This window comes from Carcharhinus amblyrhynchos, chromosome 10 (assembly GCF_965287045.1).
Source record: "Carcharhinus amblyrhynchos chromosome 10, sCarAmb.v2.hapA, whole genome shotgun sequence".
Taxonomy (NCBI): domain Eukaryota; kingdom Metazoa; phylum Chordata; class Chondrichthyes; order Carcharhiniformes; family Carcharhinidae; genus Carcharhinus; species Carcharhinus amblyrhynchos.
This window is the reverse complement of record NC_137333.1, coordinates 46,528,427-46,547,184: the sequence shown is the minus strand read 5'-3', so window position 1 is coordinate 46,547,184 and position 18,758 is coordinate 46,528,427. Positions and strand designations below refer to the sequence as shown.

The following is an 18,758-nucleotide window of genomic DNA, read 5'->3' as shown; positions in this document are numbered from 1 at the left end:
TGACCAATCATAACCGGCGCTGAGCAATCGCCACCAGAGCAGGCCAATCACAGCCCAACCCCCACCAGAACCGACCATAGGCCCATCCCCGCCAAAACTGACCAATCAGCCCAACCCCCACCAGAACCGACCAATCACAGTCCAAACCCCGCCAGCACTAACCAATCACAGCCCAATTCCCGCCAGAACCGACCAATCACAGGCCAATTCCAGCCCCAATTTAACCAATCGCCGCCAGATTTCGGAGCCGCCCAATCACAGCCGCCCGTCCCTTCCCACGGACTGACCTCAGCTCGGCGTCATCTGGAGAGGGAGTTTGACCTTTCGGTTTAACCCGGAAGCAGTTGTTGAGCTGCGGAGACAGGAAGTGTGAGTATTGGGTGGAGGGATGATTTCAGTCAGTTTGTTTACTCGCGGTTTTCTAGCTGTTATTATGGCCGTAATTATTCTACGTTCCTCGAGTGCTTTACTGGGTCCACTGCAGATAAAGGTCAAATAAATAAAAGCAAAATACTGCAAATGCTGGAATCTGAAACAAAAACAGAAAACGCTGGAAAATCTCAACCGATCTGATAGAATCTGTGGAGAGAACAGAATGACATTTCGAGTCTGAATGGCTTTTTGACAGGAATGGCAGGTTTCCTTCCTTCCAAGATTTAAGTGAATCAGTTGAAGTTTTTACAAAGTTATGACAACTATGTGTCCATTGATAATCACTACTTATTTCCATATTTTTAAAAATCGTTTAAAGATACCATTGTTAAATTATCAGCCTATCACCGTAATCCCTATGCTACTGTACCACTGTCATGCTCTTTGCCCTACTCAAAATGGGAGTTACGATCCAAAGTGACACCCAGTCCAAGACCTTTAGAAACAGATGGAATTGTGCACCTTATGTTGGTGTTCACTGGATCAATAAACAGACCATTTGTGCCTTCATTAGAGGATTGGTTGCTATTTAGCTTGGTCGTTCCTAGCATCTGACTTGAATCATGGCCTCAACAATCTACACAAGGGAGAGCAATGAAAACCTTTGGTGGAGGCAGCCACACACACTTAAGGGATTAGGAGAGAGTACCATGAGGCTGGTTAAAGACACTGGTTTTAACATTTTTAAATGTGCAGTGGAATAAAGCAATTGGAGTTTAAGAGAATAAGGCTGAAGTGATTGGAGGTCCTGCTACTAACAATGGAGGTGGAGGGAAGAAATAAGCTGCAAGGAGAGCACAATGTACGTACGGGGATATATGTTTGAAACAGGTTGCAGAAATCGGAGAGAGGCATCATTAAACCTAAAATGTGATCCCCTTGGAGAACAGGAAATAGATTGTAATGGTATGGATGATTGGATTTTATGGAGGGATTTTAAAGAAAGCAGTGGAGTTAGTAGAACAGTTTTGTTCTGAGTCAAATGTTTGTTGTGATGTACCAATTTTTACAATAGCCAAAAACTTTGATCAATTGGAGGATATTCTGCTTTAGCCATGGGAAGTGTGAAGGGACAGTTTAATGGGTATAGGAATCTTAAAGTTAGCGCTTTGGAAATCTTTTAAAACCGGTATATTCAACAACTTTTTGGTTGTCTCATAACCCTTCCACAGAGATTTGAAATTACATTTCTCCACTGTTAAGCACGTTGATATATTTTTCCACATTAAAATTGTGCTACATGAATACAAGATATTTCTGCTATTGTAGCTGATGCAAGGATTGAAGTTGGAAACTGTTAAATCCAGGTAGGTTTACAATGTCTAAATCTAGAATAGAAACAGGTGAGGGAAAGATGAATCAACTGTCTCTATTGTGTTTGTAAAGTTGCTTACTGCAAAGTCACTTATCTTTCTGCATTTCTGAGATTGTTACATCAATCTCCAAATGGGCAATACGTCAACATTGAAGGTTTTGTTCAAGACGACTGAGTGCTGGAAGTGATAACATGATACAAAAGGATAGAATATAAAGAAAGGAAACACATTATAAGGAAGAGGATAATGAGCTAACGTTTTATACCAATATTGAAAGAGAAGTTGCATTGATGGAAAAAGTGAATCAATTGCTTTTATGTTACACTGATGGGAAGGGAAGCAGTTCAACAATCCATATTAATGTCTTGCCTCAGCAATTCTTGCTTTCAAAGATGGAACAAATACACTTGCTGAAGACATGAATAACTGGTCCGTGTGATAGGGGAAGGCAATTGTTACCTCCTTAGGTTATGCTATTGCATAAGTAGATATGGGGCAGTACACATCATCACATCCACAAAAGTAAGATGCTCAGACCACCGAGTGACTGACATCACTGACTGTGAGAAGGTATCTATGGCAGACCTGAATTCATAATTAGCATTATAAAGGGAACTCAAAAGAGAGATTAGAGTTGTGGTAATTGCTGAGAACAGCCAAGTCAAGGGTATAATTTTTTTTTGGTTGAGACACTGATTGTGGTTTTGAAAAAATAGTGACAGTGCTCAAACAAATTTACAATAACAGCAAGCCCCCAGGCCAATTGAGTGGTTAGGAGTAAGAGGGGAAGGAATCAAATGAGTCAGTGCTTGTGCACGAGGTGAACTTGAGAGGGAAGAAAAGTTGCAAAGTAGCATGAGTTAGATGGAGAGAGCTTGGAATCTGTTGACCAGAAGCTGAGGCAATTGTGCAGAAGTTCTCAATTTTTGAATAAAAGAAATCCCTAATAATTTTTCAATCCCTGTTTTATTTGCTTAGTTCCTACAACTCCATCAAATCAAAGATGTGCAGGTTTGGTAGATAGGCCATGGTAAATTAGATACAAACTTTGTCTCTATATATTTCCTGTTTGTGAACAGAACTCCCACTCATATGATGAAGGGGCAGTGCTCCGAAAGCTTGTGGCTTGTGTTACCAAATAAACCTGTTGGACTTTAACCTGGTGTTGTGAGATTTCCTATTATGCTTACCCCAGTCCAACATCGGCATCTCCACATCTAAGATACTGTTGTCAGAGAGTCGGTGCAGTCTCAATGGGCCAAAAGGCATCCTTCTGCACTGTAGGGATGCTGTGAAACATGAGGATTTGATGTTGCCCACATGCAGTTGACCTAATTACTCTCTGGCAAATCTGTGCAGGTAAAACCCTGCTTACCTCTCTACAACCAAATGCTCTGCTCAACAACAGCCACCTTGCTTCAACTTCATACTACCTCAGTCACTTCCTCCTTACCTCCGATGCTATGTCACCTGCTATTCATTACCTAACCTACATTTCCCTTTGAAACACACCCAACTCCATCTAACTCATGCTACTTTGCAACTTTTCTTCCCTCTCAAGTTCACCTCGTGCACGAGCACTGACTCATTCGATTCCTTCCCCTCTTACTCTTAACCACTCAATTGGCCTGGGGGCTTGCTGTTATTGTAAATTTGTTTGAGCACTGTCTCATTATTTTTTCAAAACCACAATCAGTGTCTCAGACAAAAAAAATTATACCCTTGACTTGTCTGTTCTCAGCAATTACCACAACTCTAATCCCTCTTTTGAGTTCCCTTTATAATGCTAATTATGAATTCAGGTCTGCCATAGATACCTTCTCACAGTCAGTGATGTCAGTCACTCAGTGGTCTGAGCGTCTTACTTTTGTGGATGTGATGATGTGTACTGCCCCATAGTATCTGAAATCTTTGCATGGCTTATGGCTCTATACACGATATTGTGATTAGCCTGGTCAAAATTACCGAACCAAATCTTTGATTGTGGTTGTTACTTGACTTTTCTTTGGGATCTGACATGCTCACTCAGTCCAAACACCACTCCATGTTTGCTCCTTTATTCCCTCTCCAGAACCACTTCAGTTAATCCTAACAAAGGAAGCAAATCTTTCACAATGGGTTCTCATTTAGCACGGACATCTCAAGGTTCCCATCCTTTTCTTCCTCGTCTGCATGTTGCTTTATGGACTGTATTGGTTGTCATATGAACTGTGAGCAGATTTCTTACTGGTTATTATCACAACAAAAGTCCAGTGACAGCTCCATTCATTATTTATGCACAAGAGCTTGTTATAAAACAAGTTTTATTGCATTGTTTGAGTATTTTTTGCTTTTTTGTTTTAGCTTAAATGACATACAAATAATACAGCTTGGCTTCTATGTTCTGATTATCTCTGAGAACCGAAAGAGCTACGCGAGTCCTGGTGCAACCAGCTCCAGCCCACTAGACCCACCATGTCACTGTAGCTCTGAACTATAACACTTCCCCTTAAAAGAGATGTGGTTTTATTCTTGTACTATAATACAACTTTCGCCTTGTAAAACCTAGGTGTGATCATATTGTTTGTACGTCATTTAGTTGAAGCCACAGTTTTAGGACTTTACCCAATTTGGTGGCACAGTGGTTAGCACTGCTGTCTCATAGCGCCAAGGATCTGGTTCCACTCGCATCTTGGGTCTCTGTTTGTGTGGAGTCTATACGTTCTCGCCATGTCTGTGTGGGTTTCCTCTGGGTGCTCCGGTTTCCTCCCATAGTCCAAAAGACCTGCTGGTTGGGTGCATTGGCCGTGCTAAATTCTCCCTCAGGGTACCCGAACAGGTGCTGGAGTGTAACAACTAGGGAATTTTCACAGTAACTTCATTAGTGTTAATGTAAATCTACTTGTGATAGTAATAAATTTATAATCTTTTCAACTTTTGCCTTTTTGCTACAAATGTGTTTATCCCGTTCCCAAAAACTTGATGCTTTCATTCCCTGTTCAATGTTTGCCGAATTGTCAGTTGTTCATATATAAAGACAAGATTAAAATTTCTGCTTTTTGCACACTGAAAATGGTAAAATAAAATAATTTTGAGATAGAATGGCTTTTTAAATTGTATTAAAATTTAAAGGTGATGCATTTTGGAAGAAATAATGTGGGAGGGGAGTTATACAAGAAATGGTAGGACCATTAAGAGTATAGAAACACAGAGGGACCTAGGTGTGCAACTGAGGTATTAAAGAGGGCGTTAGATGATTATTTAAATTGAAGCAATGTGCAGGATGAAGGGGACAAAGCAGAAGAATGGCATTGTCATAATGCTCATTTGGAGAGCTGGGCAGTCACGACGGGGCAAATGGCTGCCTTCTATAACAATTCTGTGATTCTGTCCATTGCTTTTGTTGCATGTTTACGTTTTTAAATTTTGTTAAAACAACAATGTGCTTCAGTGCACACTGATAATAGTGACGGTAACAGGTGAAGGATTGTGAAATTAATAAGACTGAAGTGTAAATTAGAATGGGTGAATTCAACATCAAATCAGGTACAGAAAGAAAGACAGAAATATTGGATTACTATAAGAGGTAGGGAGAAACAGAAAGGAAGCTTTTAAAAATCTTACATTATTTTAAAAATCCTCGACAAAGCCTAGACTGGAAAAGACTCCATGCTTATAGTAGTTAATTTTCAGTGCCAAAGAAGTTGATTGTTAAATCGCTACCAATCATCACATCATTAAAAGGGTACTTCGACTGAAGAGGACAATACTTTGTGGCAGCATTAATTCATATATCTAGGTACTAGTATAGCAACTTCCTCCCTTTCAATTCATTTAAATAGAACACAGAGAGCAGGTGCATTTTTTACAAAGCTAATAGACCAAAGCAGGAGCTTTTGGATATTCCCCCATTCCCTGATGTTTCTGTAGTAATCATATAATTAACCTCACGATTATTTGAAAAGCAAACCATTTCAATCATGAGCCATCCTTCCAAATTGACCTGTCCCATTTATTTTTGATTATTTGTGTCCTTTATTGACTAATTACACAGCTCTTGTTTTTATGTAATTCTAAATATTTCTGTACTTTGTGCATTGTTCCCCTCTAACCTCTTGCACCTGAATTTTGAATCTGATTTGTCATTTTTAATGCTTTAATTCTAATGAGTTTGTCTTCATTGCCTCTAACCTAAAATCTCCACTTCTGAATTAATGTTATTCTAGGGCTTTAGGGAAGGTGTGTTAGCACAGCTTTTTTAGTTATGGAAAGGTTGGTCCATTGCTTGCCCTGGTAACAGCAGGATGATAATGATGAGATTATAATCAATCTCTTCATTATCATGGGATAGGAAACCTTGCATATTTTGATTTGATATTCCACATCTCCAAAACTTTATTATTTAGATCAGAATGAAAGGAAAGAGACTAACTTAGGTCAGTAATAGGTCTTGGTTATTCAAGTTGCCACACTTCTGGTCTTTCATTCAGGACCCACAAAGAACACTTCTATTTGCCTGCTTTTGCATGTTACACTAAAATAAATATTCTTCAAACTGTCTGGACTGCACTAGTGTGTTGTAACTACTGTTGTTTCATTCTATCAGGTGGAATAGGGTTGACGCCAGCATGTTATTTTTATTGGCCAATAATAGCTTGCATTTATGAATATCCTTTTAAAAGTGAAGAAATGGTATGAGACAATTCACAAATAATTATAAGGAAATGGGTTTGGAGATTGTATTGACTACGGATTTTAATGCATAATAGATCTTGGTCATATTGCTGAAAATAACCACGTAGAACAATCTTTACTGATCCTGGAACAGAGTTCAGGAGAAGAGAATGGGGTGAATTTCTATCCTGCACACTCTCTGTTGGATTTGTTAATGAGAAATCATCTTTTAAGCTAATAATATTGTCAAGCCAATTGACCATCATTTAATTAGGATAATGATGCTGTATTTCAGAGATGATGATGAATGGACAAGAGAAAAATAATGCCAAAGCAAAACAGCTATTTATTGAAAAGCCTTCAGGAGAAAATCAACCACCTGGAGAAAACAAGAATCTGGGATTCAACACTGAGGGGATGGAAAGTTTTCCAGACGACTTCAATCAACTGGATTTGTTAGAGACACATGGGCATCTGATACCCATGGGAACACATAGCATGTGGCCAGGAGAGTCAGATGAGGAAGATGAGGAAATTGAAAGTGATTCTGATTTTAAAAAGAAAGAAATGGAGTTGGAAGGTGACCCGGCTAGTCTATTACTCTGGGCATCTGAGAAAAACCAGGTAGGTCTGATATATGACTATGGGAGGTTTTTTTTAACCACAAAAACAGGTGGGCTTTGGTCTATTGGCAATTAAAGTCTTCTCAGATTTCCAACCCACCTATTCCTGGCTTTAATCAAGGCAGGAAGGTCCAAGATAGAGGTTTACAGCATGGAAACAGGCCCTTCAGCCCAACTTGTCCATGCTACTCAGTTTTTACCACTAAGCTAGTCCCAATTGCTCACCTTTGGCAAGGTAAGGAGATTAGGAATGGGAACCAAAAGGTGAAGTATACGGGTTAATTTTGTTTGGAACGGGAGATGGGTGGGCACTTTAAATAGTTAACTAGCTGCAAGCTTCATTTTACTGATGTATAAATGCAGTAAGAAGTCTCACAACAGCAGGTTAAAGTCCAACAGATTTATTTGGTACTAAACGCTACTAACTTTTGGGGTTTGCCCCTTCATCAGGTGAATGGGAGTTCTGATCACAAACAGAGCATATAAAGGCACACACAGTTTACAGAATACTGATCAGAATGCGAGTCTTTACAGCTAATCAAGTCTTAAAGGTGCAGACAATGTGAGTGGAGATAGCATTAAGCATAGGTTAAAGAGATGTGTATTGTCTCCAGACAGGACAGTAAGTGAGATGTTGCAAGCCCAGGCAAGTCATGGGGGTTACAGATAGTGTGACATGAACCCAAGATCCCGGTTGAGGCGCTTACTAATAAACCTGTTGGACTTTAACCTGATGTTGTGAGACTTCTTACTGTGTTTACCCCAATCCAACATCTCCACATCATGATGTATAAATGGCCAGACTTCCAGAGCCTAAGTGAGAGCCTTTACACCTCTAACTACTGGATATAGCATGTGTGCTTAGGGAACAGCTGCATTTGCCCCATTTCCAGCCCTCAGCATGGAATTACAAAATACACTATTTTCGACCAGAAGTGTTCAGTGGATGGTTTAACTCTGCCTCCTCCTGAATCCCCAACATCACAGGAGTTAATGTGCAGCCGATTCCATATGACTTGAGCACACAATCTTCCCTTGACATTCCACGGCATTGTCATCACTGAATCTGCCACCATCAATGGCCTGGGAGTGCTATTAACCAGATATTTAACAGGACTAAACATATTAAATACTGAGGTTGCAAGAACAGGTAAAAGGTTAGATGTTCTCTGGTGAGTGGTACACTGCCTACTCCTCTAAACTTTTACTCATCCACAAGGCTAGAATGTGATGGAATATTCTCCACTTTTCTAGATGAGTGCATCTCTAATAACGCTCAAGAAGCTCAACATCATTTAGAACAAAGTAGCCCACTTGGATCAGCAACCCATTCACCACCTTAAACATTTACTCCCTTTGCCACCAGGGCACCATTACTGTCCTTTTTTATCCATCCACAAGATGGGTTTTATTTTTCTCATTGAACAGCACTGCTACTGTTTTCTCACTGAACAGCACTGCTACTTAAAATGACATCTTTAAGCAGTTTTACAGGTCCTTAATTGGTCACTGGTAAATACACCATGTAGAATAATGGTCATTTGCCGTGTACGGAGTAGGAATGTTCGAAGTTCTAACTAATCAAGGCTGATTTACTTAAGGCCAGACGTTGCTGCAGCAAAGCATCTAACTGTGTCTGCCATTAGTTGACTTGCCCCTTTACCCTTCAACTCAAAAAGAATTTGCCACTTGATTTCTGAAAATGAGAGAGCTCAAAATGGCTGTGAGGGAAAGGGGGGCATCTGAGTGAATAGGATAACCAATGAAGTATCTCCTTAACAATGATCAAGGATGACTACAAGGGAGGGCAAATTCCATATTTAAATGGAGGCGGCACGGTAGCACAGTGGTTATCACTGCTGCTTCACAGTTCCAGGGACCTGGGTTCGATTCCCAGGTTGGGTCACTGTCTGTGTGGAGTTTGTACATTCTCCTCGTGTCTGTGTAGGTTTCCTCCAGGTGCTCCGGTTTCCTCCCACAGTCCAGTGATGTGTGGGTTAGGTTAATTGGCTATGCTAAAATAGCCCCTTAGTGTACTAGGATGCTTAGGTTAGAGGGATTAGCAGGTAAAATATGTACGGACAAGGGGGTACAGCCTGGGTGGAATTGTGGTCGGTGTAGTCTTGATGGGCCAAAGGGCCTCTTTCTGCACTGTAGGGTTCTATGATTTCTAAACATATAAATAGAAAGAAAGATTGAATTCAATGAAAAAAAAGGGAAGTAAAGGATTTTTTAAACAGTTTAACATTTGATATTTAAATTTCAAAAATACTTCACAACCTCACAAAATGATAGTTAATTTTAGTGCAAGGGCAATTGATTGGAATCATTGACACTTAGAACCTTTTTGAAACAACAGCAGAAGAGTGCAGTGCGGACAGCAAGTTGTAGTTATGAGCATCTGCGCCTCATCTGAAATGATTGTGCCATTTATGCTTAAACAACAGAGAGCAACATTAGCCTCATTGTTATTTAGACAAAAAAAGTTGGGACATAAGCTCCAACTGGGACACCAGAAAAGTTTAAGAATTTAGGTCAAGAGGGTGGGCCAACATATACTTCGGTTTCCAGTTTTGTTTTTGTTATCTAGTAACCCTTTCCAGGAGACTGTATATGGTGTTATTAAGGATCAGGTTTAGCCACAGAGAATTGCCCTCCCAACATTCATTGCAGAAGAATTTATATGCCCGTTCTCCCAATTTCCCACTGTAACTTTTGATAGGGTCAGTAGCAACTCTGGTAAAATTCCTACTGAAACTTCAGACAAATACCTTGTCTCAGAAGGTATCACTGTGCTGTGAGCATCTATGGAATTATATCCCAACATGTCACAAAATGTTAAATCTGTTTCTCTTTCCAGATGCTGCTGGGTTTTTCCAGCATTGCCTGAATGCAATGACATAAAATTAGAACAATGAGCAGAGAAGAGAAAAGAAAGGAAAATAAGTTGTAATGGGAGACATTTCAAGGATATAATGAAACAATAGTTTACGGACTGTACATACAATTGATCTAGATAGGCTGGGTGAATGGGCCAGGAACTGGCAAATGGAATTTAATGTTAGCAAGTGTGAAGTTGTCCACTTTGGTAGGAATAATGGTAGGAAGGACTGTTACTTACATGGCGAAAAACTGCAGCATGCAACAGTGCAGAGGGACCTCGGGGTCCTTGTGCATGAGTCGCAAAAACCCAGCCTGCAGGTGCAGCAGGTGGTCAGGGAGGCAAATGGGATGCTGGCCTTTATAGCGAGGGGGATTGAATATAAAAGTAGGGAGGTCTTGCTGCAACTGTACAGGGCACTGGTGAGGCCGCAGCTGGAGTACTGTGTGCAGTTTTGGTCGCCGCACTTACACAAGGATATTTTGGCCTTGGAGAGAGTACAGAGGAGGTTCACTAGGCTGATACTGGAGTTGAACATAGAACATTACAGCGTAGAACAGGCCCTTCGGCCCACGATGTTGCGCCGACCAGTTAAAAAACAATGACCCTCTAACCTAAACCAATCCCTTTTCATCCATAAACCTATCCACGGATCTCTTAAACGCCCCCAAACTAGGCGCATTTACAACTGCAGCAGGCAGGGCATTCGAATCCCTCACCCCCCTCTGGGTAAAGAACCTACCCCTGACATCCGTCCTATAACTACCACCCCTTAATTTAAAGCCATGCCCCCTCGTGCTAGCTTTCTCCATCCGAGGAAAAAGGCTATCACTATCCACTCTATCTAAACCTCTAATCATCTTATATGTTTCAATAAGATCCCCTCTTAGCTGCCTTCTTTCTAGCGAAAACAACCCCAAATCCCTCAGTCTCTCCTCATAGGACCTCCCCTCCATACCAGGCAACATCCTGGTAAACCTCCTCTGCACCCTCTCCAAAGCCTCCACATCCTTCCTATAATGTGGGGACCAGAACTGCACACAATACTCCAAGTGCGGCCGCACCAGAGTTGTGTACAGTTGCAACATGACGCTGCGACTCCTAAATTCAATCCCCCTACCAATAAACGCCAAGACACCGTATGCCTTCTTAACAACCTTATCTACTTGATTCCCAACTTTCAGGGATCTATGTACACATACACCTAGATCCCTCTGTTCATCCACACTATTCAGAGTCCTCCCGTTAGCCCTATATTCAACACATCTGTTATTCCTACCAAAGTGAATTACCTCACACTTCTCCGCATTAAACTCCATCCGCCACCTCTCGGCCCAGCTCTGCAATCTGTCTAAGTCTCCCTGCAAACTATGACACCCTTCCTCACAATCTACCACACCTCCGACTTTGGTGTCATCAGCAAATTTACTAATCCACCCAACTATACCCTCATCCAGATCATTAATAAAAATTACAAACAGCAGTGGCCCCAAAACAGATCCCTGAGGCACGCCACTCGTAACTGAACTCCATGACGAATATTTACCATCAACCACCACACACTGTCTCCTATCTGCTAGCCGATTCCCGATCCAATTTCCTAGATTACCCTCAATCCCATACATCTGCATTTTCTGCAGAAGCCTACCATGGTGAACCTTATTAAATGCCTTACTAAAATCCATATATACCACGTCAACTGCCTTACCCCCATCCACCTCTTTGGTCACTTTCTCAAAAAACTCAAGGTTAGTACGGCACAACCTACCCGCTACAAAACCATGCTGACTATCTCCAATCAATTCATTACTCTCCAAATAACTATAAATCCTATCCCTAATAATTTTTTCTAAAACCTTGCCCACAACAGAAATAAGACTCACCGGTCTATAATTCCCGGGGAAGTCTCTGTTCCCCTTCTTAAACAATGGGACAACATTTGCTATCTTCCAATCCTCCGGTACTATACCTGAGACCAATGACGACCTGAAGATCAGAGCCAGAGGCTCTGCAATCACCTCTCTTGCCTCCCAGAGAATCCTAGGGTAAATCCCGTCCGGACCAGGGGACTTATCTATTTTCAAACCCTCAAGAATATCCAGCACGTCCCCCTTATCAACTGCAATACTGTCTAGTTTACACCCCTGCAACCCAGTGTTCTCCTCAGCTACATTCATGTCCCCGTGCGTGAACACAGGGGGTTTTTTGAGGGGGTTGAACTATGAGGAGAGGCTGAATAAACTAGGCTTGTACTCGTTAGAGTTTAGAAGAATGAGGGGAGATCTTATTGAGACATATAAGATGATGAATGGGATGGATAGGATAGAGGTGGAGAGGCTCTTCCCGCTCAGAAAGGACAGTAGGACTAGAGGGCACAGCCTCAAGATAAGGGGGGGGGGGGCAGTTTAGAACAGAGTTGAGGAGGAACTTCTTCACTCAAAGGGTGGTGAATCTCTGGAATTCTCTGCCCGTTGAAGTGGTGGAGGCTGCCTCGCTAAATATATTTAAGACGTGGGTTGATAGGTTTTTGATAGGCAAGGGGATTAAGGGTTATGGGGAGAGGGCAGGAAAGTGGAACTGAGCCACGACAGATCAGCCATGATCTTATTGAATGGCGGGGCAGGCTCGAAGGGCTAGATGGCCTACTCCTGCTCCTATATCTTATGTTCTTATTGATGTGCAAAGGAAATGGTAAACATAGAAAATTTCTGGGTCATAGGATACTCCTATGATAGTTAATTGAATTGAATTTTTCAATTTCTGAGCAATTCACAGTTGAGTCTCATTTGATAAATTAAGGACAGAAACAACTTTCAATTCTTTAGACAGCAGAATGTTTGTCTAGATCTTGAACAGTCGAATAAAATACTGGAGCAATTTGTCTTGAGGGCTGACATTTTCTGGCCTCCCCAGGGCAGCTTTTCTAGCAGCAGAGGTGTTCCAGTTCTGTTGATGGCCATTATGTTGCTTGCCAGCCATGCTGCTAGGGAACTCACCAAGATGGGGAGAGGGGGGGAAACCTGAGGATCCTGCTGGTGGTGACAGCTGGAAAATCCTTCACACAGTCTTTACTGAGGTGCTTGGTACAGTACAGTATTCTATTGGGAGAAGTGAAATTAACCACTGGTGGTGGAAATGTTTTTTCAGACGTTCAATCCACTTTCCCATCTGCAGGGTGGAGATATTCAATTCAACAGCTACGAAAAATGAGAAATAACAAGTGAAGAATGTGATTTTAGCGTAGCTTTAAAAACTTTTTTGTAAATCATATTCTGTGCAGTTAAGCAGCTTTTTTTTATTGTTGCCGAGCTGTCTGTTAGGATTCCTTTTACTGCTGCTTCAATGGTTTAAATGGGGTTGTGTTTATTTTTACTCTAGATCTCAGATATTTTGTGGGATTTTTTAATGACCTTGCGTTGTTAGAGCGAAGGATTCATGACAAGTCAGGTGACAGGAGTGTTTTCAGTTTGGAGCTGCTTTGTTAGTTTAGAAGATGTTTGGACTTCAGACTGAAAACCAGTGTTTTTCTCTTTCTCCTTCGTGTTGTAAATTCTGCTGGCCAGCAGGAAGCAGGTCTCCTGGAGTGAAGATTCTGCTGTTGTGTGTATATTAAGAGAACCACAGCATCCAACCAGAGGACTAATTTTTAGCATCACGTGCGCATTCATATTTTCTGTGCTAAACCCGTGACAAGGGTTTCGTCTGTGGGATTTGTTTGGTTGGAACGGTATTTAGCTATTAAGCATCATACATTATCATTTTTTTTGCTTGTAATTAGTAAAAATTAATACTAATTTTCTTTCTATGCATGTTAACTGTATTCTTAAAATTTGTTTGATCAAGGCTCCCTGTGGGTCATTTGAATCATACCTGAATTTAAACATCTTGTGCTTACCCTAGCCAAATTCAAATTGCAAAACTTATGATCCAAGTGGACTTTATAAAATTCTTTGGAGTTTCTGACCTAAATTATAACAGGAGGTAATTTGAATAGCGCAAAACAGGCTAGCTGCAGGATGGAGATAATTGATTGAGCAGCTACAAAAGATAGGAAATAACAAGTGAGGCGGTAATTTGAATAATGCAAAGTAAGAGTTTTTTTAAAAAGTACAAGCACAGGAGACTGTCAGTGACGTTGTATGTAAATGAGCTAGCATTTCAACTGAAACCACCTACTCTTGTCCTGGTTCCCACGCATATTCTTTCTTTAAAAATATTTTCCAATTATTTTGATGTGATGCTATTGTCTGCTTCAATAGCCACTTGTGGCAATTTCCAATAAGTTTTTTAAAAAAATGTTTCTCCTCTCTTGTAATGACTATCTTCAATCTCTATCTCCTTGCTACAGTTTTAGTATCCATTATTAACACACTCTCAAAATTTCCTATCATTTTGAAAACATTATTAATTTATCCCTATAACGTCACTTAGTTGATTGCAAACCACCTTAGGAATTACTAAGGATATGGTAAGGTGGTAGATCAAAGTTCTTTTTGTTTTTCTTTGATTTCCTTCCTTAACCTTCTCTGTTCTTCCAGTTTCAAAGAAAAAGCCCAATTTCCAAACTTTTCTTTACAGCTATAATCTCCCATCTGTGTAAAGCATCACTCTACTCTTTCCATGATATGAATCTTAGCATTTCTTAAAGTTTAATATCACTTTATGCCCAAAATAACCTGCGATGCTTCATTTGTGGCCAAACCAATGTTATATTCTTCAGTATACAAATGTAACATCACTTCCTTATTTTTGTATTTGATGTCCCTTTGAATAAAATACATAATTCTGTTTGTACTTGATGGCTTTTTCTAACAATACTCCCACCTTTTAGGTTATAAATCTACACCTCTAGATCTATTTCTCTATTCTTGATCTTACCATTTAGAGTATAAACACTTCTTTATTCAAGTGTAACACTACATTCCACACTCTCTCACAGTATGCTTTGTCTTCCAGCACACAAGAAGCAATACTTTTCACAGTATACTAATACATATAACAATAAATCAAATCAAAATGTGCTCAGATTCATTCTTTTCCACACATCAATCCCCTGCACTAACTATGCTCTCTAGTTTACCATCTCCTATAGTTTGCAACATATAGCAAATTTCAAAATTGTTCCTCTTGGTGTTATATCCATATAATTTATACAAATAGAACATGAGATCTTCATGCAAATTCTTGGGACACACTGTCATAGACAACTGTCACTCTGAAATCTGAAAAGTATTGAAGGCCTAACTCTCGATTTATTTTTCTGCTGTATTTTGTTGCTTTCACACGTTTGTTTTTGATTGCAACAAGGGTTTTTAGTAATAACTTATAAAGTGTTTCTATAAGAACTAGGAGCAGGAGTAAGTCATCTGGCCCCTTGAGCCTGCTCCACCATTCGATAAGATCATGGCTGATCTTTTTGTGGACTCAGTTCCACTTACCAGCCAACTCACCATAACCCTTTATTCCTTTACTGTTCAAAAATTTATCGATCCTTGCCTTAAAAATATTCAATGAGATAGCCTCAGCTGCTTCACTGGGCAGGGAATTCCACAATTCACAACCCTTTGTGTGAAGAAGTTCCTCTTCAACTCAGTCCGAAATCTGCTTCCCCTTAATTTGAGACTATGCCCCCTAGTTCTAGTTTCACCTGCCAGTGGAAACAACCTCCCTGCTTCTATCTTAAATATTCCCTTCATAATCATATATGTTTCTATAAGATCTTCCTTCATTGTTCTGAATTCCAATGAGTATAGCCCCAGTCTACTCAGTCTCTCATAAACCAATCCTCTCAACTCCAGAATCAACAGTGAATTTCCTCTGCAACCCCTCCAATGCCAGTATATCCTTTCTCAAGTAGGGAAACCAAAATTGAATCATAGAACCCTACAGTGCAGAGAGAGGCCCTTCGGCCCATCGAGTCTGTACCAAACACAATCCCACCCAGACCCTATCCCCCATGTCCGTACATATTATGCCCACTAATCCGTCTAACCTACGCATCCCTGGACACCAAGGGGCAATTTCTTATCATGGCCAATCAACCTAACCCGCACATCTTTGGACTGTGGGAGGAAACCGGAGCACCCAGAGGAAACCCATGCAGCCACAGAGGAGGAAGTACAAACTCCACACAGATAATGACCCAAGCCGGGAATCAAACCCAGGTCCCTGGAGTTGTGAAGCAGCAGTGCTAACCACTGTGCTACCGTGGCGCCCAATTGTACATAGTGTTCCAGGTGTGGCCTCACCAGTACTTTGTACAGTTGCAACATAACCTCGCTGTTTTTAAACTCCATCCCTCTAGCAATTAAGGACAAAATTCCATTTGCCTTCTTAATTACCTACTAAACCTGCAAACCACCTCCTTGTGGTTCTTGCACAAGGACACCTAGGTCCCTCTGCACAGCAGCAAGCTGCAATTTTTTACCATTTAAATAATAGTCCATTTTGCTGTTATTGCTACCAAAATGGATGACATTGCACTCCAGACCCTTGTCCACTCACTTAGACTATCTATATTCCTTTGTAGACTTTCAGCAACCTCTGCACACTTTGCTCTGCCACTCATCTTCATGTCATCTGCGAAGTTTGACATATTACACTTGGTCCCTAACTCCAAATCATCTACGTAAATCGTAAACAATTTCAAGAAGCAAGTTTAAAAGACTAAGGGTAGCACAGTGGTTAGCACTGTTGCCTCACAGCACCAGGGACCGGGCTTAATTCCCAGCTTGGGTCACTGTCTGTGTGGAGTTTGCACTTTCTCCCCATCTCTGCATGGGGTTTCCTCCAGGTGGTCCGGTTTCTTCCCACAGTCCAAAGATGTGCAGGTTGGGTGAATTGGCCATGCTAAATTCTCCCTCAGTGTAAACAAACAGATGCCGGAGTGTGGCGACTATGGGATTTTCACAGTAACTTTATTGCAGTGTGAATGTAAGCTTAGTTGTGATTGATAAATAAACTTAACTTGTCAATAGCTGTGAATGTTCCTATCTTCCATGATATACAAGTGGAAAGAATAGGCAAGAAATAAGCCATCGCTCAAGTGCAACAGCAAATATTAAAATGATTTTGTTTTCTTGTAGGTTTCAATAGTAAGCAGACTTCTCTCTGAAAATCCAAATCTGGTTAATGTTAAAGACGATGACAACTACACACCGCTTCATAGGGCTGCCTACAGTGATCATATGGAGGTTGTTCGTGAGTTGATAGCTCATGGAGCAGATGTGCATGCTCGTACTATAGATGGTTGGACACCTTTGCACAGTGCTTGTAAATGGAACAATGCAGCAATAGCTTCATTTCTTCTGCAGCATGAAGCAGATATCAATGCCCAGACCAATGGTTTGCAGACAGCATTGCATCTTGCTTCAGGAAGTAAAGGCACAAAGGAAACCATTGAATTGTTGTTAACGAATCGCTACATTAATTCAGATCTAAAAAACAACTTGGGTGAGACAGCCTATGATGTTGCTCGGAGGACAAATATTTATTACTATCTCTTTGAAATTACAGAAAAGTGCACAAATTCTGTACCTGAGCCATGATGATATAGTTGGTGTTGCCCTATCGTTCACTGTACAGTCATGGAACCATTCACCTAAACATCAAAACTTATAGCTGTTTATTAATTTAAAAATCTAAAAACATCTTGAAGCTTAAAGAAGCAGAATATTTGCATTGATGTTTATTAGTACTAAAACAGACAATTCTTCAATTTACACAAATGTTAGGTTAAAACCTTTTCTTAATTATCTGTGGGAGAATACAAATATCCGTTGTTTTCAGTTTTTATGATGGGTTGCAGAAATTTCAACTAATTGTTTTCTAATAAGACATTAAACCGAGGCCCTATTTGGCCCCTTGGGTGGACGGTAAAGATCCCAAAGCATTATTCTGAAGGTGAGCAGTCAGCGTCCTGGCCAGTATTTATCTCTGAATCAACAACTCAAAACCAGGTTATCTAGTTATTATTATGACAATGTATACAGCAAGGTCCTATAAATGGCAAAGTGGAAGTTGCATAGCCTTCATTACAAAAGTGACTATATTTAAAGTACTTTATTAGCTGTAAAGCATTTTGAGACATTGTGGTCACATATGGTTACGTTATAAATGCAGGGTTTGTTTTTAATTTCCAATCCTATTCCAATTCCCAGGGCTCGAGAGAGAGAGACTGTCCAAGTTGCTGGTTTGGGAACCAGGACACACACACACAGATGCTCTTTAGAAGTTGAGTTTGACATGCATTATCAATCACAATCTCCGGCCCAATGGAATATTTTTGAATATAGCCATGCGTATTGCAGGGAATTATTTTGAATGCTAACAGATGCCATAATTCAGATAGTTGTAAATCTCTCTCATCTTTGATCAGGAAAGCTGTTTCAAAAATAGGCCAAATTCATTTACCCAAGTTTGTTAAAAAAAATTAACATGAATATAATGTATATTTTATGAAAAACTGTAAAGTAACATTGTCACAAGGTTTCGTGAATAAAATGTTAACGCGTTTTCCCTTGTCAACATTCTGTTTATTAAAAAATGCAGCTGAAGACTCAAGTGTTTCTGAAAAATAAAACTAAGTTAGTTCCTGGGTCTTGATTTGAGGATTTTTTTGTGTTGAAGTATTTACAGCAGCAGTGCCAGACCCAAAGTAGCATACCATTTCCCAGCTAGCATATGTGGAATTCTTTCCCAACAATCAGCTTCTCATCAAGCCTTCTTCACTGCAACCAGTGAATTTCCATTCTGTTAAAAACACCTCTATGTTCAGAGCATATATTTGTGTGAATAATCTATTTAAGTTTCCCACTTGTTCCCATTTCACCATTCATTCTCTCTACTTAAATT

The 18,758-nt window shown here is 40.4% G+C and overlaps 1 protein-coding gene across 2 annotated transcripts; it reads left to right on the top strand.

Annotated features, from left to right (window-relative positions):
* Positions 1-327: 327 nt before the first annotated feature.
* ankrd49 (ankyrin repeat domain 49) lies at positions 328-18,499 on the top strand. Of its 2 annotated transcripts, none has more exons than XM_080196989.1 (3): positions 328-369; positions 6,697-7,025; positions 16,991-18,499. In XM_080196989.1, the coding sequence occupies exons 2-3, from the start codon at positions 6,699-6,701 to the stop codon at positions 17,450-17,452; spliced, it is 789 nt and encodes a 262-aa protein (XP_080053115.1). In that variant the 5' UTR covers positions 328-369; positions 6,697-6,698; the 3' UTR covers positions 17,453-18,499. The 2 variants fall into 2 exon arrangements, with proteins under 2 accessions (XP_080053115.1, XP_080053116.1); XM_080196990.1 differs by lacking the exon at positions 328-369 and adding an exon at positions 385-1,739.
* Positions 18,500-18,758: the final 259 nt, after the last annotated feature.